Consider the following 24,501-nt stretch of genomic DNA (forward strand, 5'->3'; position numbering starts at 1 on the left):
CACGAACAAAACGAATGTAAAATGACATTCAATATGTTTCACTGCTGAAGACAAATACTTTAAAACTTACAGAAATGCAGATAACCTCTGTAAAAATATGTTTCAAAATACCCATGTATTTTTTTCAGGTTATGTATTTCATTCTCCTTTAATGTGCAGATGGACAGTGCACGCGGTCCTCGGAAGAGCTTTTATTTTGAAGAGCCCATAAGACGCTTTGTTGTGTCATAGCTGATATTTGATGCTAAAAGGGAGAGGAGGAGGAGGAAGTGTGTCAGAGCCAGAAATTGCAATCGATGTGCACAACTGTTGCTGTTTTGTAATTCCAGCTACACTGAAATGAGTTGAATAAGGATAAATACCTTGGAGGTTTCCAGCAGCGGGCGGGGAAAAACAGGTAAATATGACTTTCTGTTTTTCCTTTTATTCTCTTTTCCTGGCGAGAAGCAGAAAGTTACCTGCTGGGGTCTTCGAGGTGCGGCTAGTCAGGTGAGCCTTCTTCCTGTCCGGCAACATTACTCCTGGTGGTCAGATGAGAAGTCACCTTCGAGCTGTCAGTTTGCCACGTGGGAATCTTTAGTTTATGAGTCTTTAAAGAAGGGTAACAGAGAACTCCTTTCAAGCATCTGACAATTAAATGTTTGTTCTTTCTCACGAATTGAAACATGTTGTTACATTTCATTTTAAATGATTTTTAATAGAGAGATAACATTTTCATCAGTTCGGCATTGATATCAAGGAAGAAATGGTTTCAGTGGTACTTTTAATGAATCATGGTCACCTCCCAGTGCTCCTGCAAGACGCTGCTGGACAAGCCTCATGTTGTCAGGGTGACACGGATGGTTACATAGTGTCTTGCATGGAGCTACATGGTAAAGGCTTGCATATAAAATGCACTATATGAAGAATACTGTTGTTGATGACATTTTACCAACGCTGATTGAATTTCGAAAACTTACTAGGTTCATACCGGCTTAACTGCTGTAGACCGACATACATCTTTATGGTTAGTATACATAGTAACAATACTTAAGCTTTCAGCTTTTATGTTGACTATTATATGTCTGAAATGTAGTCTACTGAATCTGTAAATGTTTTTTTTGTCGTTTTGTCTGTATTTTCTGCAGTCACTGTCTTGCCTCATATTAAAGCATAGGAACCACAAACTGTGAAATAGACTCGTTTCAGGAAATAGCTTGTCCTGTTCAGCAAGAGACGTCCGTGATGCAGTTACTCAACACAACACATCAGCTGAAGGGAAGAAAAAAGCATTAGAGGCTTCAAAGAGCATTGATGGATGTGACCTTTTGTAACTTGCATCAGTACTTTAGAACGTATACACACAGAGGGAATGGGGGTGGTAAATTAAGGGAAACTGAAAGTGTCTTGCTAAGGGGCACCACATTCTGCAGGAAGAGGTTTAGTGCAGGTTTCGTGTTCCAAGTCTCTGGATCTCTGCTTTAAAGACTGAGCAACTTTCTTCTAAAGTATATCTAGTATTTGTGATTAACACTGTCAATACAGTGTCTTCACTGTCATTTTAGTACAAAATCTCCCACAGGTGCTAAAATGGATTGAGATCTGACGATCTGATTTCCTCATGTCATACTCTCCAAACCATTCATTGAGTTGTGTCATGGAGTGGGGGAATTGAATTATTTCCTCAGGATAATGTTAATTAGTCAGAAATTTGGTTTGTGTTTAGGCTTCAGCTCTTATGGGAGAGGTGGATCAAAACCTTGCCAAAAAATTACCCCTACAGTGTAACAGATTATTTCCTTTATTTTGTCAGAGGTCTGTACATGATAAATATTTTAAAAATGAGAGCACAATTTCCTGTAATTTCTAAGGAGCTTGCTTTCAGGATAAGAACTTGTATGCAGAACATTTCAAAATTGACAGAAGCCTTTGTTGTTTATCTGCTTCAGTAAATCATTGCCTGGTCAGATCTCTACATCTCTAATATTTAGAAGACCCATTCAGCCAGAGTACTTTAATGTTTAACAACGGATTAACCCGGGATCATTATAAAACAACATCATCAGTTATTTGTGTACTGTCGGGCGTTTCATAAAATCTGTTTTTTTTTCCTTCAAACAGCGGCGTCCTCATTTTGAAATGGGAGACAGAATGCACTGTGTGCAGTTGTGCATGCTTTTCTTGCAACCACTGATGCATGTGTGAGCTTGCTTTAGCTTTTGTACTAACACTGAGTGATCCCTTTTGTATAAGAAATCATGCCAATCAGACAGGATGCCTTTCTAGTACGTACTAGTATCAAAGGATGATTTTCATACACACCTTGGCATTAGTCATATTGCAAAGGGTTTTTTCATGGACAGTAAAAGTGCTTTCACGTACATGTACCCACTTTCAGGTTTGTTTAACAATGCGACCTTAAACCATTGCCTGTTTATTTCCTGTTTATTGCGATCTAGAACAGTTTTTTAAGCAATCTTGCTGAATGTCTCGCTATCTAATATAGTCAAAAAAGTGACTTAAAAGGAGGCTGGTGAGGAAGGTTTTGGGACATGTTTATCTGTATGATGGACAGTTGGCCTCAGCATGTCCTTGAACTGAGCTGGCTTCGTGCAAAAGCCTTCATGTGGACCCTGACTGTTCTGGCTCTAATGATGTGTTGTACAAGGATAGGCAATACAAGCTTTAACTTGGTGAGACATGGCAGGCAGAAAGAGTGGATTTTTTTTTCCCATGTACTTGCTCCGTAACATTTTAGGATAGTGAAAAGAAAATGTTCAAAATGTGCATTTAGGCGTTTAATTTGCTATACTTTGTCTGTTGGAAATTCATGCAGATGAATATACAATAACTACTGAATTTGCATGTTTAAGCATAAAAATCTAGTGAAATTAAAGAAATGACACCTCACTGTGACTATCATAAGGTAAATAATGGTTTATGTATTTCAGCCACTTCACATGTACTACTTTGCTTGAACTTTGGAGTTCCTTATTTGTGCAGTATAACTATATGGTGCCTTAAAGTGCTTGCTAGACTTTTTTTTTTTTTTTTAATTCATGCAGGTGTGTCCTCCAATTACTTTCCAATCCTCTGATTAGATTTATTTTTTTAATAAATAAATAAATCTCCTTTTTGTAAGCTCCATCTAATGTGTAAAGAAGGATTAGTGATTTGCCAGAGCATTAATCAAGGGCACAATGACTGCAGACTTGACCAGTATGTTTCTGATGGTGGGGAAACAGGAACCCCCCCCCCTCCTCCCAAGTTGGTTTTTAGAGCTCACAGCTGAGCTGATCTGCAGCTAATTATCAATGAGACATCAGGTCTTCAAACTACAGTCAACGGTGACAGTGCCCATACTGTATAAATGAATCAAATAACAAAACCACCTTACTTCAAAGGTCATGATACTTACCATGACTGTCATGAGGTAAATAATGGTTTATGTATTTCAGCCACTTCTCATTTATTACTTTGTTGGAACTTTATACTGCACAAATTAGGAACTGTAAAGTACAGTACATTATCCAATATCTTTTTATTTATTTATATATTTATTTATTTAGGAAGGGCATATTGATTCAGGACCGAGCCTTAGTTTTTTGCATCATGCGGTTAGCCTTACTTTAGTTATACATACATGTATTTTAGCCCATACAACCAACCAGCCTTCTGGATCCTGCAGGGTGGCTGTGAAATGTAAGAAAAATTCTTCAATAGTCTTCTGAGAAACTTTTCATAGTACAAAAATCCCCCCTATTCTGATGAAGCATCTTGCCTTTCATCAGAGTCTATTCTTGCCAAATGAAGAAGTGGGCCTCATCTTTTTTTTAAAAATTTCTAATGATTTGCTGTTTTCCAGTGGTAACAGTGGCTGGACTGTCAGTTGAAAGCTATGTCGTATCCTGCTCTGTTGAGCATGATTATAGCTTTTTGGGGGCTTCTTTACAGCCCCAATTCCAAAAAGATGGGACACTGAAATTTATTACACCTGAGAAAAACCTGAGAAAATATACTGTTTTTATTCAAACTAAGGTGATTTTGAATTTAATGGCAACAATATATAACCTCAAAAAAAGTTGGGACAAGTATAACAAAAAAGATGTTTACAGAGGGAACTCCAAACTTTCTGGAGATTGTTAGCTGCCAAACTCAAGTATAATTTATTTTTCTTCTCTTCCTGCATTTTTACTGTTTAAAAATTTGACATGTTGTATTCTGTTGTGTATTTGGAAAAAAGTGGGTTTGTGTAAATCATTGCAGTTGTTGTGTTTTTGAAACTATACTTAATTCATGCCCTAAGTTACACTAACACCATTTTCGAGTCAAATCACATGATCAATGCCCTACATTGCAATGTTCTGCACACATGGTCTTTTTCTCCCATTACTCTTTTAAGCCCATCACGCTCTTGAAATCTCCTTTGATTCCATTAATAATTTTGCTCGAGATGAAGTTTGATCCTGAAATTAGCTGATATTCTAACTTAGGCTTTGTAGTGAAACATCCTGCCAATAAAATGCAGTGACGTGAAAGTGATGCAGGCTATCAGCCCTGTTGGCAGTCATGCACGTTAATCGGTTGGTCTGTGATGACCAATAAAGCAGTAATGCGACATATATCATTCCAGGTTCCTGTTTTTTGAAAGAGGACCATCTGGAATATTTAGTATTTAAAGTTATGATTTTAAAAAAATCTTCATACATGTAGTGAATTCAAAATGTCAATTGAATTGAAAAAGTGGATTGAAAAGTCCATATGATGTGAATTTACTGGAAAGTTACCACAGTGAGTGGCCATAATGTGATCTACCTTCCTCATATTCTGTACAGGCAGCACACTCACCAAATGGAGTATTTCTACTAGTAATGCCGTGTCTGAAATGGACTGTTTCCTGCTACGTGCCATTCTGTGGCCAAAAATTTGGGCGATAATCAGACCTGATAATCCCAACTTTGGTCCCTGAGGGCAGTGGAAACGAGCTGTAAACACGAACTGACATATTGTGTATTTTCTTCTTAAAAGATTGAAATGACTGAGTTAGTTCACAGTGCGTTTCTGTCGCTCACAGCTAAGTTTATCTGTAGCTAAAGCAAAGACTTCAAACTACAGTCAACAGTGACAGCGCCTTTAGGTGTATAAATTAATCAAATGAAAAACCACCTTGCTTCAACGTCATGAAACTTGCTGTGACTATCATTAGATAAATACAGTTTTATGTATTTCAAACACTTCTCATTTACTGCTTTGTTTGAACTTTGGATTTCCCATTGTGCAATATAAAGTAGGGTATAATCTTACATTATATGGTCCCTTCAGGTGCTTGCTAGTGTGTGCCCACGTGAGACACAGATTACAATTAATCAGTCAGTTACTGTAGTTCCAAATACTCCTGATAGCATTTAGTTATGTGTCTACAGAATCAATTTCTTCCATTCCAACTTATCCAGCACAATGGGCAAGATCAAAGACCCAAAGAATGTTATGCTTTCGGCCTAATTTTCTACTAAGGCTACATGACAACTTTAACTGCATTGAGGGGCAAATGGACTGGGTCATGTACTGTAAAATATTGGATTCAGCCAGAATACTGAAGCTCTATTGTGGGTCTTCCAGCTTGACGATGACCCAAAACATACCATGGCAATAAAGGAGAGGCTAAAGAAGAAAATTAAGGTCACTGCAGTGGCCTAGTAGCTGTGGAAATCTGTGGAGAGAGTTGCTAAGTGGCAGACAAGAAACCTTAAAGATTGAGAGTTTTTGTAAAGAGGAGTGGTTATATCTTTCCTGAGATGGGTGGAAACCTGGTGACCAGCATCGAGAGCAGTCTTACCGCTGTGCTTGCCAACAAGGGCTTTTCCACTAAGTACTAAGCCATGTTTTGCTTGGGGATCTAATACTTAGTCATTATCAGTGACATGCAAATCAACTTTTATGTAATGTGTTTTTTTTGGGAGAAGTATTTTTAGTTGATTATCTCTCTTTCTAAATTTTAAACTACCATAAAAACGAGTAATAATAATAATAATGGATTGCATTTATATAGCGCTTTTCTAGGCACCCAAAGCGCTTTACAATTCCACTATTCATTCACTCTCACATTCACACACTGGTGGAGGCAGTTACAGTTGTAGCCACAGCTGCCCTGGGGTAGACTGACAGAAGCGAGGCTGCCATATCGCGCCATCGGCCCCTCTGACAAGGCCCTCTGTTGGCCTTGTCTTGCCCAAGGACACAACGACCAGAACAGAAAGAACAGGGGGATCGAACTGGCAACCTTCCGGTTACAGATGAGCTTCCCAATCCCCTGAGCCATGGTCACCCACGGTCGTGCATGTTTAATTCTTTGCAAGTGAACATAAACTAAATTCAGCAGGGGATCCCATAATTATTTCCTGCACTGAAGGAAATAAAACTGATAATCTAAGTTGAGGAGAACATACGCCCACTGGTGTTGAGTAAACAGATGCACACTCAGTGATATACGTGTTGCTGAACATAAGGCAAGGGGATGCCTCTGGCAGACTTTTGACCGACAATTGAGACGCACACATGCAAATTTGCTAGAGGAAAGTAAGATGGCATGAGACCTTTTAACATACTGTGTTGATTTTTATAAATGCAAGGAGTAGAACTATTGAACGTATCACAAACACAATATGTTATTTCTGAAGTTGGAGGAAGAAACCAGATTTCACACATGTCTAGAACAAATTGGATAAGAGTCACTGACTGGGCAGTTCCAGTCTCAGTGTTTCAATTGCATGACTTAATTCTAGAGATTAGATGATCATAAATAATCTGAAGCTAAGCTTTTTGATAACATGATGTTATGGTGTTGAGTGATTGCGATATGGAATGTAAGTGCGAACAACTGTTTCAACTCTAAACATAATATTTTGGTTCTTTGTTAGATCTAGTGTATATTGATAAGAGCAGCAAGTTTGGAATCCCTACACAAACTATAGAGCATTTCCTTAAATAGTCTGTTGGCTTTCTTCCTCTTGTGTGTGGTTTGAAAAGGGGAGAGGTGAAAGTAAAAGTCAAAAACATAATGCATATTTTTGGCCTACAAAAACATACCTCCATTATGATCACGCTCTGCTTACTACCTGTGGGAGATATACGTCCCAGCTGCTGTCAAGCTGCCATCAAGGACTCATGCTTTTCTGGTTCAATTTTCTCATAGCCAGGCAGGTGACAAACAATAAAAATGAGTTGTTGTAGTCTAATACCTGGAGAAACAACTTCAGCTAACCAGTAGGAAACATTCTTGTGGAAATGATAACCTCTTATGATATTTAACATCTTCTATTCATGTTCCATGAATATGTTTTGCTTTGCTGTCGATGCCTGAGATTACATCCTCCATAATAATATGACGTCTGCCATCTCCGCCTCTCACCCTACACTTCCCTTTACCTGCTGATAGCATGACAGGTCGTTGGCCGCAGTTGATGACAATACAAAGTGAGAAGCTGCTAAGAGGATTATCAGGTTTTGTCAGAAGCAAAGGGCTGGTAATGTTTCTTTTTTTTTAATATATTTAATTGATCATTTAGAGCTTAAGCATGAATGACACATCACAGTATGCATTCTGTGCTTTGTCTTCCCTGTCTTTGTTTCTTCAAAAAAGCTGTAAGTTTGCAGTGGCTAACCTGTAAATGAATGACAGATGAGACACACACACACACTCATTCATACAGGAACAAGCTATTAAAAAAACTATGTAGTAGCTGAAGTCGGCCCTCCAAAAGATATACAGCCGAGCTGTAATGTAAAGCTGTCAGAATAGTCTCCTTCCGGGTGAGAATAGTTGTCGTCTTCAGTTAGAGGTGTGACTATGATAGATGGGGCTTTATTTATAGTTGAAATTATTTTTGTCTACTTCCTTTTATTCCGAGAAGCATTTAAAAAATCTTGACGTGCAATATTAACCTACATCTGTAAACTGTTTTTTCTACTTTTTTTGTCTGCAGTGAATCTAATGACTAGATTGTTTTCATGAGGCTGAAAAAAGGAGTGGCAAAATTCTAAATTTACCGGTAAATGCACACCACAAAAAGTATGCCTGCTTTCTGTTCAAAGACTTGTGTATTGTTAAGGTATTGTCCTTTGACCTTTTAATTTCCCAAGAGATTTCTTCCTGATAGCAGAGAGACCTGGTCAGTGGAAGTGAGCTCATAACAATCATTTTACTGGCAAAACTGACTTTGCATGATTTGATGATTTCTTCTTTTTTTTTTTTCTTCTTTCTTTTTTCCCTAATGCATTATTATAATATAATGTTATAATTTCCCTTAAATGAAATAACAGACACAGATATCTGAAAAAATAAGTCGTTAAGTCACATGGAATATGACATGTAGACAAAGATGAGGCAAACAAGTAAGTGTGTGTGTGTGTGCCTGTGCCCAACTTTGTTTCTGTGCACCTGCTCATAATGTATTGTTAGAATGGGGAGCCAAGAGAGTATGGAAATTAAATCAACACAATAAATGAAACGATGAACAGATAAATGCATGAATGAAGTAATTAAAGAAAGAAGTAAGCAAAATGAACACAAGTTATAAAGGTATTGTTACTACAGTGTATTGTGTCTATTTGCATGTGTTTTTGTTAGATGCAGTGCCTTGTCTCTGCACCCATGAACAAAAGAAAACATATTAACATTATTTGTAACTCACAGCATTTGAGTAGACTAAATTTCTGTGTTAAAAAGCCCCTCTTTGTCAACATTATATTGGAGTGCACACGTGAGTTTGCATTATTAATTGCAGTTGTTCCAGCTTCCTCTTCTGTTATATAATTGCTGCAGGTTGTTTAATTTCTGGGTCACCATTATAAGCATATTTTATGGCACTAAAGGCCTCTGATAGATAATGTGTGTATTAGGGCTGCCACGATTAGTCGACTAGTCACGATTACGTCGACTATCAAAATCGTCGACGCGTCGTTTGAAGCTTTGTAAGATCACAAAAGACGCAGGAATAAGTAGTAGGATTTAAGAGTGTAATAACAGACTGAAACAGAAGATGGCAGCACTGCATGTACAAGGATGCCAGCTGCCGTTAAACCCCGAAGAAGAAGGAGCTTTGTCCCAGAATTCATAGCGCAGCCCAGCTCAGTTGTCAACAATGGCGGCAGCTAGTTAGTTTTAATATTACTCTTATTATTCTTTCTGGGTCACAAAATAAACGTTTAACATATTTTCAGGCGAGAATGTAGCTGTGTAAACCTCAAATATCTGCTCAGTTTATCAAGACACCACATATTTTCAAAAGCGCTCCGACGTTTTCGAAGAGGTCTGTTAGTCACTAGCTCGATAGCTAGCCGGGGGCCAGGCTCACTAGAACCCGTGAGAACACCGGACTCCCCGCAAATTGTTTTCAAACCCACCGCTGTCTTTCGCTACTCAGGTTAAATATATATAAGTCACTTAGATAACTTAAAAATGTTATTGTTTGGCTTTTTTTTGTAGTATTTTATTTGTTCCTGAGTAAATCGGTTTGGCTGAGATTAAAGTTCTAGTTTTTACACAGCTGAATAAACGTCAAGCAGACAGCTGATTATCAGAAGTGTGAGATGCTCGAGAATATACTCCGGTGTCCTGTTATATTTTAGATAGCAAGGAGTTTATTAAACTTCACCGAAACAATCTGCAAATGTCATTAAAATTTAATAAACTATCATCTTGTCTTTATTTTAAAGACAAGATGCTGTAAGCTTAAAGCTGTATATTTGAATATTTGACATTAAAGATCGCCACCAAATCTTTATAGAAATGATTACAGTAATTCACTGTGCATTTTGTTCTTTAATGTGTTTTAATCCTTGTGATTATTTGTTCCTGTAGTTGATGAAATGTACTAAATGCAGTTTGAGCTTAGCTACAGATATGCTTCAATGACTGACTCCTCTCATTCTCTTTTTTTCACAATAGGTGCCAGTGATGTCCAAATCTTAGACACAGACTAAACCTTGCATCCATCATGGAGAAGAAGCCAGGCATGATGCAGCATCTCCGGCAGAAGATGCTGCCACATTTCAAGCGGGGCAAGGATCCCTTAAACAAGTTGGCTGTCCAGCTTGACCACAATCGGATGAGCTCCTCCGTTCCTGACGTAAGGAACGTGAAGCAGGATTACCCCCACGTCTCCTCCAGAGTGCCTTTTCAGCAGTACAATAGTCCCAGTTATAGCGATCCTTCCACACCGCTTGACAGGCCTCCTACGGGTCCTGTAGGAGGTGGGAGGAGTGTAAACCTTAGAGCAGGTAGTGGAAGAATAGGGAGGAGTGAAAACAGACTGAGCGTGCCTACAAACTGCACAAACCGTTCTTCTTCCCAGGAATCATTTAACAGTCTTTGTGGAGAAGAGACATCTTCCCGGGAGACACACCAACCTGGACGAGGCATGGAGCCCGAGAAACTTGCACTACCAGAGATGATGACTGTTTACACTCCAGACAGTGCAGCTGTGGATGATTCCCTGGACAGCTCGCAGGTAAAGAAAATACTTTTGAAATAACCTAGCAGATTGGGCATCTCCACATACGGAATATTCATATAATGTTTCACATAAGGATTGAACCTTCTGGGACACTAGCACTGACGACTTGCATTTTTATTTTAAATATTCACTCATATTTTGACTTTGTAGTTCCTGTTATATCTAATACTTTGACACCAAAATTAACTGACAAGTCAGCATTTTTTTCCCCCCTGCAACACACAGTAAAAAAAACATGTTGTACATTGGCGGGGTTGAGGTATCAGGTGTATTTACACTTGACTTGCAAAGTTTAACTTGGAAGAGCTGGATATGGTTGCAAATCGAGGTCCATCCTAAATCAATAGTCTACAGTAGAACTGTGCAAACACTGCTTCTGGTGGATTCACGTCTTTGTTAAAAAGACAAGGATGTAGGCTGTGAGTGCCAAACAGAGTCACATTTAAAACTATTGTTTGTTGTTTTGTTTTTTCTTTCTTTCTTGAAGTTAAGAGACAAGATCGATTAGATTTAACCAATTATTTTATAAATTGTCTTCCACATTAAACGTTTTTGTTTGCTTGCTTTTTGGGACAAGTGTAAATAAGTGTATTTTATGGTATGAACTATCCATCTTGCTACACATTCCTGTTTATTGCTCCAATGATTTCATATTAAAAGAGATTTGCCCTAATTGATAGAAGTTACATTTGTTCAAGTTATAAATCTTTCTCAGACTGAGGCCTTTACACACTGCGTAAAATTTAAGCGAATATTTTGTGTTCATTTTAAAATATTTTTTGAACTTTGACTCATTTACACCAACCGTGTAGTTTCACAGGGCAAAACTGGCACACCAGTACCGAATACACAATTTTATCCCAGCTAAACTCTGGTTCAGTGGTCTCCTCGCAATGACTTTTGTGCCTCCTCAGATGTGGTCTTAACTCTACCAACAAGACCTCAAACTGACATCCTGAAATATATATGAAAGCATTGGAAACCCTGAAGTTCTCCTTGCTGTTGCCTTCTTGTGAGAATCACCTAACTACTCAAAACAAACATACACCATAATCCGGTCTTGTGATGATGTGATGAATCCTGCTTCCGGGCCCAAACTACTCTGCGTTTAAGAAGGCTGTTGTGTTTTTAACATGTTTTAATGCTTTGCATCTTGTTCTATTAAATCTCAACAATCCCCTAAAAACAGTCAGTGATAACTGTTGGCCTCTGGGTTTTATTACCGCTAATCATTTTAAAGCTCAGTTTTTAAAACCTTACGCTGTAACTACAGCCCAGGCAGTATATTAATGACTAACCTCATATTGTGGATGGATTATCTCAGTTGTTCTCCTGACTGTAGTTTGGTCCGTTTGCATCCTGCCATGCGATTGCATTTGTTCCTAACCATCGGGAACCCTCACGTTAACTTTTATCAAGTGGAAAAATGTTAGCGTTCATCCTCCTGCTTCACTGTTTATATTTTGCTAACATAGCAAAACTAGCTGTGTTACTAGTAATCACATTATATACCAGCTAGCCAAACTTCAGTAACCCTATAAAACCTCACTGCTGTTTACTTTCCTGGCTTAATTTATGTCAGAAGTAGTAACAGAGCTGTACGTCTTAATTTATTTCAGAGATCCCTCAGTCAGAACATGCTATATTATATTAGATGGAAACTAGCGAGCTAACTTCTAACTCTGTTAAATTTCATAAATTCTGTTTTCATGGATGCCTGGATGTTAAACTTAATTTTCACACCTGGTAGAGCAGCAACACTGATCATTTTATTACAGATGAAAGAATTTAGACAGTTATTCAACTCTCAGTGATGCCGCAGTGATCATTTGACTTGGGGACCTGCAGCATAGTTTGGGCCCAAACGCAGCTAATGACGTCAGACCTAAAGACTGGATACCCCCTCCACCAACCTTTACACCTGGCACATGGCAGTCAAGTACTGTTGTACTGGCAACCGCCAAACACGGGACAAACATGTAATTTGTCACGCTACAGAACACTTCTGCACTGAGTCTTTGCTCCACAGCATCCAGTGCTTTGCATTGCATTTCTTGATGTAAGGTGTGGATGCAGCTGCTTGGCCATGGAAACGTATTCCATAAAGCTCTCTGTGCAGTGTTCTTGAGCTAATCTGAAGGCCACATGAGGTTTGGAGGTCTGTAGCGATGGACTCTGCAGAAAGTTGGCACACTGTGTTCCTCAACATTTGCTGATCTGGCTCTGAGATTTTATGTACTGTACCAGTTTGTGGCTGAAATGCTGTCGTTCCCAGGCACTTCCACTTTGTCATAATACCACCAACTGAAGTGAATGATTTTAAGGATCTGGATTGATATTAGTTCATATATATTACTGTGGCTTTATTTTGTGTTTTATCTCAGATGTGTAATTATAATCAGGATAAACACTACAGAAGGAGACTATTGGCTGTTTTTATTGCCAATTAAAAATGTCACTTATACATCTGGCACCTGGTGTCAGATAGAATCAGTTGTAAACCTCATCTCCTTCCTCATTCCATTCTCTGTTAAAATGACCCGGAGGTGGATTTTTGATCTACGTCTCTCAAGTACAGCTGCTACTCGCATTTCTAGCATAACAGTGATGTGTAAATAATAGGGCTGCACGATTAATCGTTAGAAAATCGCGATCTCGATTCATACTTATGTGCGATCTCATTTCCAAATGACAACGATTAAAAAAAAAAAGAAAAAGAGAGACGACGATTGTACCTCATTTTGATCCGGGACGTAATCTGCATGAAAACAAGCGCTCACTCTTCCTGCTCAACAAATGACAAGGGCGGAGCCTTATACCACGTGATACAGAAGCTGTGCCATGTGATGCTAAAATTAGCAGGTAAAAAACAACGGAGAGCACGTCAGGGATGACGAGAAAGTGACAGGAGAAAATCCGTCCCGGTCAACCACCCAAACATTAATAACAGGAACCTTATACAGCGCTTCCCTATACCCGTCGAACTCCCGCAGGCACAAAGAAATTACGGAGGCTATCACTTATCACCTGACCAAAGATATGGCTCCCATCAACAATGTGCAAAACGAGGGATTTAGGAAAATGATCAACACCCTAGACAAACACAATGCCGTCCCGCAACTATTTTTCTATTGTTGCACTACCTGCTCTATACACGCAGTGTCGAGCAACGGTGGAGACGGAATTTCAAGCAGTACAACATTTTGCGGCAACAACAAAACGTGAGACATTTGTTGTTTTTATGTTTATTTATTGTTTTTATGTTCAGTCTCAACTGTTACGAAGTTGATGTGCAGTTAATAAGTGCAATAAATATTTATACTGGAAAAGAAAATCGTGAGAGAATCGTGATCTCAATTCTAAGCCAAAAAATCGTGCAGCCCTAGTAAATAACATTGTATGTATTGAAGATAACCCTTTACAGCAAATCATCAGAATCAGAATCAGAATACTTTATTGATCCCTGGGGGAAATTATGAACATGTCAGGCTTTGCATTCTTCTCGTAATCAAGGGCAGGCTTTGTTTGTCAGATCATGGTTAGAATGACTTTCAACAGGTTTTGTGTAGATTGCATGCTTTACATGACATGACGCACAAATGCAAGCTGACTTGAAATTCCAAATGTTTAATTTTCATTTGAACAATAACATTGGGCGTAGCCTTGGCTTTATTTTCTTTGTCATGCAAAGTGGACACCAATGAATGTGCAAGCAGATTAATGCTGTAGTTCTTGTTGACATGCAGAGGACGACCCAGACAACTAGGAAGTCATAGCCTCTTTTTACAGCTTTGACAGGCTTGTTTGCTACACAGGCTAAATGAATTACTCTTGTAGAAGTTCATAGGCTACTAAATACCTTTTTATTCAATGGTTTAAGCAACAAATAAAGTAAAAATTAATTGTGAATCATGTTCATTTTGACTTCTTTCCACTAAGCTATACTTTCTTCCTGGTTTCACTATCAGTGGTTTAGACAAGTGTGGTTAGAGAGGGCAGCAGGACAGGTGTATAACATGTTGGCTGACAGTTTTACTTACACACACACACACACACACACACACACACACACACACACACACACCCCTTATCCTAAACAAAACCATAACCTAATCGTAACCCTGACATTTAAAACCACGTTTTGAGCCTCAGAAATCCCTTCAGACTCGTATGGACGGGCATTTTGTCCCCATAAGTGACTGTTGGTCCTCACAAATATAGAGGCATGCTAATTTTCTGTTCTCACAAACATGCCTAAACGTGTGTGTGTGTGTGTGTGTGTGGGGGGGGGGGTTGATAAAAAGAAGTTGCAGTTTGGTATGGTAATCTTTGAATAATGCGTTACCATCAACATGTTGTGAAACTTTTAAGTAAGTAACAGGAAATGACCTAAAAAATCATCACCCAGTAAAATGTTTCATCTTCCTGTTGGTGTTGTAGTAACATATCAGTGTTTTGTTTTGTTTTTTGTTTTTTATAGATGCTCTTTATATTTATCTGATTGACTGAGGTGATATTTGTAGTTTCCGCCAGTGGGATTTTGATTTCGAATCTTTACGCTTTGTAGTTTGCAGCACAGGATGCTGATCTTTAGAACCTGACCATTTTCTCAGCAGGCAGATATTATCTGCTGATATTAGCCATTTGGTGGTCTGTTGTGTGAGGAAAATATAAGAACTGATTATTAACTGATTAATTCAAGATGGAATTAATTGAAATGGAAGAAACACCCTTCAACTACATTATGAGAGTGGCTGTTGCATAGTTTGTCCATCAGAGGGTGCTCTGCAACTTCCCTTTTTGCAACACCTGGTTGATACACCACAACAAAACAACTAGCTGATTGAGATCTGAGTCAGGTGTAAGCGTAAATGAATAACAGCACATAAGAAACATTAAGAAATCTGTGCTTTTGTGTTTAAACCTCAACTGGCTTTACATTTTGATTGCTATTAAGCATTCAAGGCTAATGCAGCCTTGAATGCTGATTAAGCGCAAGCTGATACATGCTGATATTAGCATATTACAAAGCCCATATTTCAACTAGCACATTTATTTCTATGTCTGCTGGTTATAAATGGATTTGCATTAAGTTTTACCAGAGGTGGGTTTTGCCTGGATATGATCAACAGCTAAGGTCTACCTGTATCTGGATCAGGATCTGATGTAAGAAAACTGATATAAGAAAAATAGAAGAAATGAGAGACCCGCTGTCTTTCTTAGTCATCTTATTTTCCGTCATCACTGAGGTTTCAGATCAGTCAAAAAAACTGTTTTGAATTTGGTGAAAGCAACAATGCACAGTGTGAAAACTAACCGTTTGTTTTCTCAGGGCCCCCAGGGTGGTTTTAAAACCACATCAAAGAATATCAAGAATAGTAAAGTGCTTTTTATTTTAATTCTTGTCATGTCCCATTGTGCAACTGTTGTTGTCAACTGAACACTTCCTCATAGCTGTATAAATAGTCCATAGACTTACAAAAAAAACTCTGGGAGATTATCTTTAATTGTATAGAAACTATAATGAATACATCTGAATACAGCAATCTATATTTGAATTCATAAAGAAAGGAGTGGTATGTATGGCAAAATACCTTATGTTAGGTAAACAGTTACAGTGTTTGCAGTTACTCTGAAACCCAAAGAAGAGAAGCAAATTAGGGGAAAAAAGTGGAAATTGCCTAGTAGATGTTTTTTGGGTTACCTCTGTTCAGTCCCCAGGACACAGGAATTTTTAATAAATGCTCAGAGGATTTGTGCTGGTGGTAGAAATACCAAGGAGAGGGCAGTTCTGAGCCTTTAGCTTTAGCTGAGTGAAGCTTTTTCATCAACAGGAATTTTACATGTTTTGAAAGTCTTTGTCATGTGTCACATGGTTTAAAAAAATATTCATCTTTGTCTCTGCAGTATGATAACGATTACAGCAGTCACATAAAGGAAGGGGACCACCAAAATGTAAGTGCTACTGTCTAATTTGTAGTTTGTAAGATGATTTTTGTTGTTGACTGGTTAATATGCAAATCAGCTTTAGGCACGACAGGAGAAAAGGGTTGCGTCTGACAGTTTTATCCTAAGTTGCATCTTTGTGGTTGTAGAATTTTGCAACGGATTGTCCCTTTCATGTCTCTATGCTGGTGGTTTTCAGCATTATGCCATGCCAACAGCAGTGTGGGTCTTTGGCCGACGCGTGGTTATATCAAAGTTTAATTCCAGATTATTGCGCTCTGTTTAGAATGAGATAGAACAGTAGGCTATTTGTGGTTCAGCATCCAGTGTGTGTTGTCCATCTTTTGTAGCCGGTCAGGGTTAGGAAGCTGAGCTGGGGTGATTCCAGGGTACTGGGGTTTATTGGGTGAAAGATTCATGGCTTGCTGGAAAGGCTTAATAGTGATTAAATAATCCACTGCCTAGACGAGAAGCATAAAACTGCACAGAATACAATCTTTTAAAACCTGTAAGTGAGTATACTTTGTTTAGTTTTTTTTAATTAAAGTTGTATAAATGTGACAAAAATAATACAACCCAAACAGTAAAGAATTAGGAAAGCTGTATTAGAGTCTCGTCAAATTCCTGCACGTGAACAACAGTCTGACTTGAAATCAGTGCATGAAAGTAAAATGAAAGAAGTCCTGTGATAATTTTGTTGTTAAAGATTAAAAAGTTATTCTTCACATAAATAGAGGTGGAGCTATTATACTGTGGTTAATAGCATTACTGGTAATAAATTTGAAGTTTAAATATTAATGGTGCAGTGACCCATAATAAAGGCAAAAAACTGTTTTCTGATCAGATACTTCCTGATTAAAAAGCTGCCCAGTTTGTGCGGAAGTAGATGGGGCACTTTGGTAATACTACTAGTAGTAAAGTAATAATATTGTTTTTCTATTCAGTATGAGATGGACAATGAGGCTGTGAACATGTCTGAGAGTGCCAGAGATTCCCAGAGGTCCTACCTGCTCACCGTTAACTTAAAGGAAGGACACAACTTGGTCATCAGGGACCGCTGTGGTAAGGAGCTCATATCGGCACTACTACAACTCAGCTTTTTGTTCCAGATTATTGTGATGTACAGCAACACTAGCATTAAAATACACAGTCTGAGAAAAACAGAAGATCAACAGGCACCGCTGTGATGCTGATTATCATCCAGGAAACAGGATCAGTGCAGAAGCAAGTAATACTTCAGCACAGTGGAAAATGAGAAGTGTGGCAGTGGAATCCTATTCAACTGATGAAACAAAATGCCTTTACCCTCCCACCCGAGGATCATTGTCTGACTAGAGCTTCATCATTTTAACTTCCCCAAATTTTCCTCTGCATATGATTACCTTACTTGAAAGTTCAGTGTGCTGTAAAAGCAAAGATGCAGTTACCTGTTGGTGTATGTTTATACCTTAGAGCTACACGCCTACTTCTTTTTTTTTTTTCTGAAGCTGTGGCTTAATTCTGACTAGATCTTACAATGACATGCATCACGTATTTTCTTGTGTATGCCTGTGGCAATGAGTAAGTGTTACTATTGTTATTGCTTTGTCATCTTCTCATACTGAGAAACGTATCTGAGTTGACTTGCTAAATCTCTTAAACTTTATGAATTATAATTCCCGTAAACGTGGACAGATGCTTGGGCCTACAAAGGGGAAAAAAACCAAAAACGAAACCCTCCGCCATTCCTCATAGTCGCTTTTTCCCCCCCTGTATGTGTCAGTGTTGACTCGTGTGTTTGGCCTTGACTTGATAAGGACAACCAGGAATGTCTGTTTTGATTACACGCAGTGTTATTAACTCCAGGGACACAAAAGACAGCTGAGTGTCAGGTTAGCTGTGAAGCTCTTGTAGCAACACGAGCAGGATTCCTTGCAGCAGTTTAGAACCTGTCTGAGCCACACCCAGACCAGCAGTCAGTACAGAAAGCCTTTCACTCTTGGATTATATTTTCCTCTTGAGTGTGCCTGCATGTTGACACAACCAGACTGTAGGTAAAGATAAGATGGAAAATAAAGAGGATGACAAGAGGCAAGCGGATTTGGTTTCACCACATTGTTAAGACCACATGGTGGTTTAAAAGCATGAACAAGCTTTTATTTTTTTGGTTTTGATCAGATTATACATTCAGCAGTCGCAGCATGCGGTGGCAGCTGTTTTGCTAATGACTTCTTGTGTGAAGGGTCTATAAAGCCTATTCTAATAGCAACACCACAAAGAACCGGGCAAGCTCATGTAATGTAACGAAACAGAACAGTCTAAGCTCCTCATGAAGTTTAAGCTATGATCACAGCTGTGTTTGGTAGACTGCTGCCCTCACCTGGTTGATTGAGAGACAATTCAAAAGATACACCTCCTACTTCCTTTACTCTGAAGTGAAAATGATACAGAACAGCAACAGAAAGTGAGATTTAGAAGTTTCAAAAGTGACTCAATGTGGAATTTGTAGTGTTAATCTTTGGGCCTGCCTATATATGTTAGTGTTTAAAAGAAACTCGCACAAAACCTGCAAAAGTGATGTTTTCAGTTGCAGTTAGTTTTCACACAGGAAGCTGAAATGTGATTGGCTATTGTTTCAGGAAGTTGTGGTTACATCGGTTGGGACCACATCCTCCATACAAAAATGAGAGATCACACAGAGCAGGTCAGACCTTCTACGTAATAGTGCAAATTGGTACATTTACATAGAAGTTGAAAAACAATGGAGTCAGTGTTATTTAGAAGTAAATGTCAAGTTGTCAAGTATTTATTAAAGACAGTCATGATGACAACGCTGCTTTTGAAAGATGGAAAAGAGAAGTTGCAATAATCATGCTTTGTGTTCTGAAATAACATGTCCTACAACTCATGATGAATATTATAATGTTAAATCAAATCAAATCAAATCACTTTTTATTGTCACATCACATGTGCAGGCACACTGGCACAGCACATGCGAGTGAAATTCTTGTGTGCTAAGTAGTTACTAAGTAGTTATGTCATGTTATGTCATGTTACTAAGTAGGATCATGTCATTTTAATTTATTAAACATTATAGACTTTATTTCACTCAGAAATAAAAAATAATTTTATATTCTGGGGCTACACAGCAGGATTTGGGTTTATATAGGTAACTTCTTATTTAGGTGTGTTGCCATGCTAACCTAGGCTGCAGACCTAACATACACGGAGCAGGTTGGGTTCAAGATTAAAGATCATTAAGGGAAAAAAATCCCCAGTTACTGACCAGTTCTCTGAAAATAGTGTCACCATTCCTGGAAAATCCGTCAGGCTCGTCTGTGCAGATATCAGGAGGGTCTTTTTTTTCTTTATCTTTCCTTTTGTGAGGATTATTAATAAAGAGAATTTTAGATGAATTATAGTTTTGTAATAGTCATAAGTCTGTTAACTTCCACAGTCAGCATTTTTTGCTTGCTTTTCTTCCTGCCTTCAAATAGGTTAAACTTTATAGATTTGGTTGGCATTTTTCAGTCTTATTGACCAAAATCTTTAAAGTACTCACACAGTTCTCGCATACTTATACAGAGATTCTAATACTAAATTACTATAGAGTGCTTTTGCTCTCACATTGCAGATTTCTCTGCAGCACGTGTTGCTTTCAGTCTGTATTATGTGTTTAAGATCTCCGTATATGTCTGGGGTCATAATTTTGTGCTCCTTTGTAAAATCAGCCACTCTGCTAACAGTACATGATTCCACCCCTTTGTGTGAATGTTCTCATAGCCTGACTGGGAAACCCTGGGTTAATTTGGTGTGTTGTTAAAAGCGATGGCTGATTTTAGTGAATCAAGATAATGAATAAATACCCTACTTATATTTATCTTGCTTCATATTACAGGGCCCTGATGATGTCATTCCAAAAAGTATGTTTGTTTGTTTATTTGTTTGTTTGTTTTCTATTTACTGGTTTGCAATATTCATTCTCAGGTACCAGCGACCCCTACGTCAAATTCAAATTGGATGGAAAAACATTCTACAAAAGTAAAGTGCTTTATAAAAACCTCAACCCTGTGTGGAATGAGTCCTTCTCTTTGCCCATTAAGGATCTGAATCAGAAGCTTTACATCAAGGTAACTTTTTTTTTTTTAATGGTCAGTTTAATAAAGGTCATGTCAACAGTGTGGGAAATAATGAATGTGAAAGTTTTAATGAGCAGCTTTAACACTGAGAGTCATAGTCTGTTGTGGAAATGTACATGTCAGTGCATGTTTTCTATCCTTCATTATGTAGTTAGGGTGACATTTTTTTGTCAAAGTGTTATGAAAATCAATGTATGATTAGTGTCTGTGCACCTTCATAAATCCAACAAAACGGCTGTTATCACTCTGTATGAGTTTTCAAGGATACTGCAGTAGGACAGTCAGCACAGTTCTCCTTACATGAACTGTCTTGTGTTAAAGGACTGTTGATGTTTGATATACAGGTGTATGACCGTGATCTTACAACTGATGACTTTATGGGTGCTGCAAGTGTCCTTCTGAGTGGTCTGGAGATGGACAAGTGAGTATGGTGATGTGGAAGTGCTTGAAGCAGCTGGACAGAGCTCTGTTGGGGTGTAGCATGTGAATTATAGTGATCCTGGAATAATAAAATTGGAAAAATAATATTGAACAAATCACCAGTTTTCTCAATGAATATATTTCTAAAGGTACTATGCAATGAAATTCTCACTAGATGTTGGCAAAAATGCATCTAATCCACACAAGCAAAGAAATCAAACCATAGATGTCCATAAATGATGTGTTTCTAATGAGAAATGACACAGGGAAAAAGTATTGAACACCTGAAGGAGGCTCAAAAACCTTTGCAACCTTGACCTGTATGCACGCTCATTACCTCTATTTCTGAAGAAAACATATGTTGAAGCATGTTTAAAGTTTACTGATCAACATTTAGACAAGGCTGTGAACATACCAGCAGTAAAATTTGAAGGTGAGAACATCATGGTGTGGGGCTGTTTTCAGCATACGGCACTGGAACGCTTCATGTAATTGAAGGAAGGATGAATGGAAAATTGTACAGAAACATTCTTAATTACAAATCTGTAAAATCTACCAGGAAGATGAAGAAGAAACGAGGGTGAATGTTTCAGCAAGACAATGATCCCAAACACACAGACATGGAAACTTTCAGTTGGTTTCAGAGAAAGAAAATACAGCTGCTAGAATGGCCCTGCCAGTCTCCTGACCTGAATCTAACTGAAAATTTGTTGAAAGAACTGAAGCTCAAAGTTTACAGAAGGGGCCCAGGGAACCTTCAGGATTTGAAGGCTGTTTGTGTGGATGAATGAGCCAAAATCACATCTGAGGATGGATGTAACTAGTTTCTCCATACAGGAGGCTTCTTAAAGCTGTCGTCACCAACAAAGGCTTTTGTTTAAAGTCTTAAATAAATTTCAGGTTATTGAGAATCTGTTGAGAATTTCATTTCAATAGCACCTTTATATATACCTACTTATAAAATTGGTGACGTGTTCAATACTTGCTTTACTTCAATATGTGAAATAAACTATTTCCAGGCACTGCATTGGCTCAACCCATTTATGGGTTTGGCAACGCAGCTGCATTTAGCTTATGAGTGTTGAACTTTACTTTCAAAGCATTTGCCCATTAATTATTAACATTGCAGTGGCTGCTTTTACTGTAGAATTTATTTTTAGAATGTGTAGTGTGTCTGTAATGTGGGAACAGTTTGGGATTATAGTGTGGGTGCTTTTCCACATTTCTACACTCCTCTTTGAACCTGAAATAAATTACCTTAATGAAAGTAACCTCCAAGAAATTGTCACCAAGTTATCAAATGCCTCGTTATTCTATCTAGCTCAGTTCTATACCAGTTTGTGCACACACAACCACTCCCACTTATGTTTATGGCCTTACAGTGAGTAACTGAGTCCAGGTGCATCTAAGACAAAGCTGCAGTGAGTTCAGTCTGTGCCCTCGTGTAGCTCGGCTTGCCAGTACAAGTGTTAATTTGACCTGAGACCTTTGCATTACCCCAGTGTTAATTAAACACCTCTCTTGTCCTTTGTCAGCAATTTAAATATGAAGAAGTAAAATTAATTGCATTGCTGTGGTATCATATTGCTCTAAGCCTTAGTATTTAATGCAGTTTTGCTCTGCATATCTTTTAAACATACTTTTTGACAATTATTGCATAGAATACATTTTCTCTAGTTCATCTCCTCAGTGATCTGATGCTTATATTTTTACATCCTGTGGTGCTTGTTCTGAATAAATTCAAAGGCATGCTCGATGGCACATGACTGCCCATCTCTCATCAAAAACCCGCTTTGTTTTCAGGGTCAATGAGATGTCTTTGCGCCTGGATGATCCAAACAGCCTGGAGGAGGACATGGGCGTCGTATTGGTGGACTTGAGTCTGTCACTCAGAAATGGAGACAGCAAAAGAAGCAATGTATATCAAGCTCCCTCATGTATTTGCTCCATGCTTTCAAGCAGAAGGCAGACTTGTCGTGCATTGCATTTATCGTATGTCTGTGTTTGTGTCTCTGTTTCTGTGTAAAGCCTACTAACTAGTGTCATTTTGTTTTGCACCTAAAATGCATGCTCCTGGCGGCAGAAATGGCACCAAAAACGAACACGAAGTAGTAGGGTAAGGCATGGTGGCTGGAACACATAGGAAAGACTTCATGGACCCTTCATTCTAATCAGTATTATACAGATATCTGCCAAATATAAAAAGGAGAAAAACAAATGAGGCCCATTGGTCTGGTGAATTTTTTTTCACACCATGTTCAGGTTTCACGATTTTTCTAATTCAGCTCAAATTGGTAACAAAAGGTAATGTAACAAAAATTCTGACAGTAGTTCCTTTAGTTTTGGCAGTTATCTGTGCTTCAGTTGATTCCACAAGAGGGCAGCAAATCATTTTATTTCACAAATCAGGGCGCAGTATCTTGAAGAAATTTAACAGATGTACTCAGTGGTTTGAAGACTAAACTCTTTCAGTAGTTGTTAGTCAGTGTTTCCTTAATTAACTGACTGGACATATTCCTATTTGGTATTAACCTATATACAAATCAGGGTAAATTAAGTGTTTCAATATTTTCAGTGATAATTATAAAAGGATCCCAAATACAGAAGATTCCTGATCCCAGTTAACTTGATAGCAGCAGACCAGCTAAAACGAATATAGAGTTTGTACGTTGTCGCTTTCACTCAATGACTACAACATATGCATTAAAAATTAAATAAACCCAAATTCTTATTTTTAGCCCAGACCTGAGAGGCTATAGTGGAAGTCCCATAACAAGGTCACACTTATTATGGCACCTTATTATCCTATGATGATAACCATAGGATTGTTCCAAGAAAATAAAAATAAAATCCTGTGATCACCTTTGACCATTATCATAAAAAAGCACAGATGCTTACCAGCATTTCCCAGTAACAAGTCCGGCTGTTGTTCTGCCTGCTCACTGATGAGGTATTTGACTCACAGAGTTTAGTTGGGGAATGCATGCTTCTTTTTGTCTGCCACGCTATTGTCTGCAGGTCCATTCTATGTACTGCATGAAGCGATGCTACGCAAGATTAGACAGCTATACACGTGGCAACATTGCACATTCGCAGGATTAGTTAGAAAAGCTTTTGACTGTCTGCATGCCTATAAGTTTGAAGTTGTTTTCATTGTTGAACAGATGTACCTACTGTGTGCATGTGCTTCAAATTCTTCTTGTAGTCTGCCAACTGCATGCTGTGCAGCTGTTAATTAAAAAAGCGTTTTCTGCATGTGTCATTACAAAGTTGGCTTGATCTGCAGTGATTGAATCTGGCTTAAAGTTATCTCAGGGGTACACTGTGTCTCTATATAAACTCAACTAATTATCTTAAAACATGGCTTCCAATTATACATGAAAGCTTTACCTAATCTCTGAGAATGTTTCATTTACCTGTCTTCCATGGGCAATTGTTATAATGTCTCAAACATGGTGGTGGTGGAACTGCAGGAAACTGAATTTGGATTTTCTTTTTTCTTTTTTTTTTAATATAATATTTTT

General features: G+C 38.3%; 1 protein-coding gene across 1 annotated transcript in view; it reads left to right on the forward strand.

Moving 5' to 3' along the window:
• The first annotated feature begins 307 nt into the window (after positions 1 to 307).
• mctp2b (multiple C2 domains, transmembrane 2b) overlaps positions 308 to 24,501 on the forward strand; it is a 51,483-nt gene continuing 27,289 nt past the window's right edge. The window contains exons 1-7 of the mRNA XM_085360623.1: positions 308 to 397; positions 9,926 to 10,487; positions 16,401 to 16,448; positions 17,384 to 17,501; positions 20,406 to 20,548; positions 20,902 to 20,978; positions 22,781 to 22,895. Coding sequence (XP_085216749.1) covers positions 9,975 to 10,487; positions 16,401 to 16,448; positions 17,384 to 17,501; positions 20,406 to 20,548; positions 20,902 to 20,978; positions 22,781 to 22,895 — 1,014 coding nt within the window. The 5' untranslated portion in view covers positions 308 to 397; positions 9,926 to 9,974. The remainder of the gene's footprint in view (positions 398 to 9,925; positions 10,488 to 16,400; positions 16,449 to 17,383; positions 17,502 to 20,405; positions 20,549 to 20,901; positions 20,979 to 22,780; positions 22,896 to 24,501) is intronic.

This window comes from Diplotaxodon limnothrissa, linkage group LG1, assembly GCF_057381915.1.
Source record: "Diplotaxodon limnothrissa isolate DT_005_m linkage group LG1, D_limnothrissa_male_GT1.1, whole genome shotgun sequence".
Taxonomy (NCBI): domain Eukaryota; kingdom Metazoa; phylum Chordata; class Actinopteri; order Cichliformes; family Cichlidae; genus Diplotaxodon; species Diplotaxodon limnothrissa.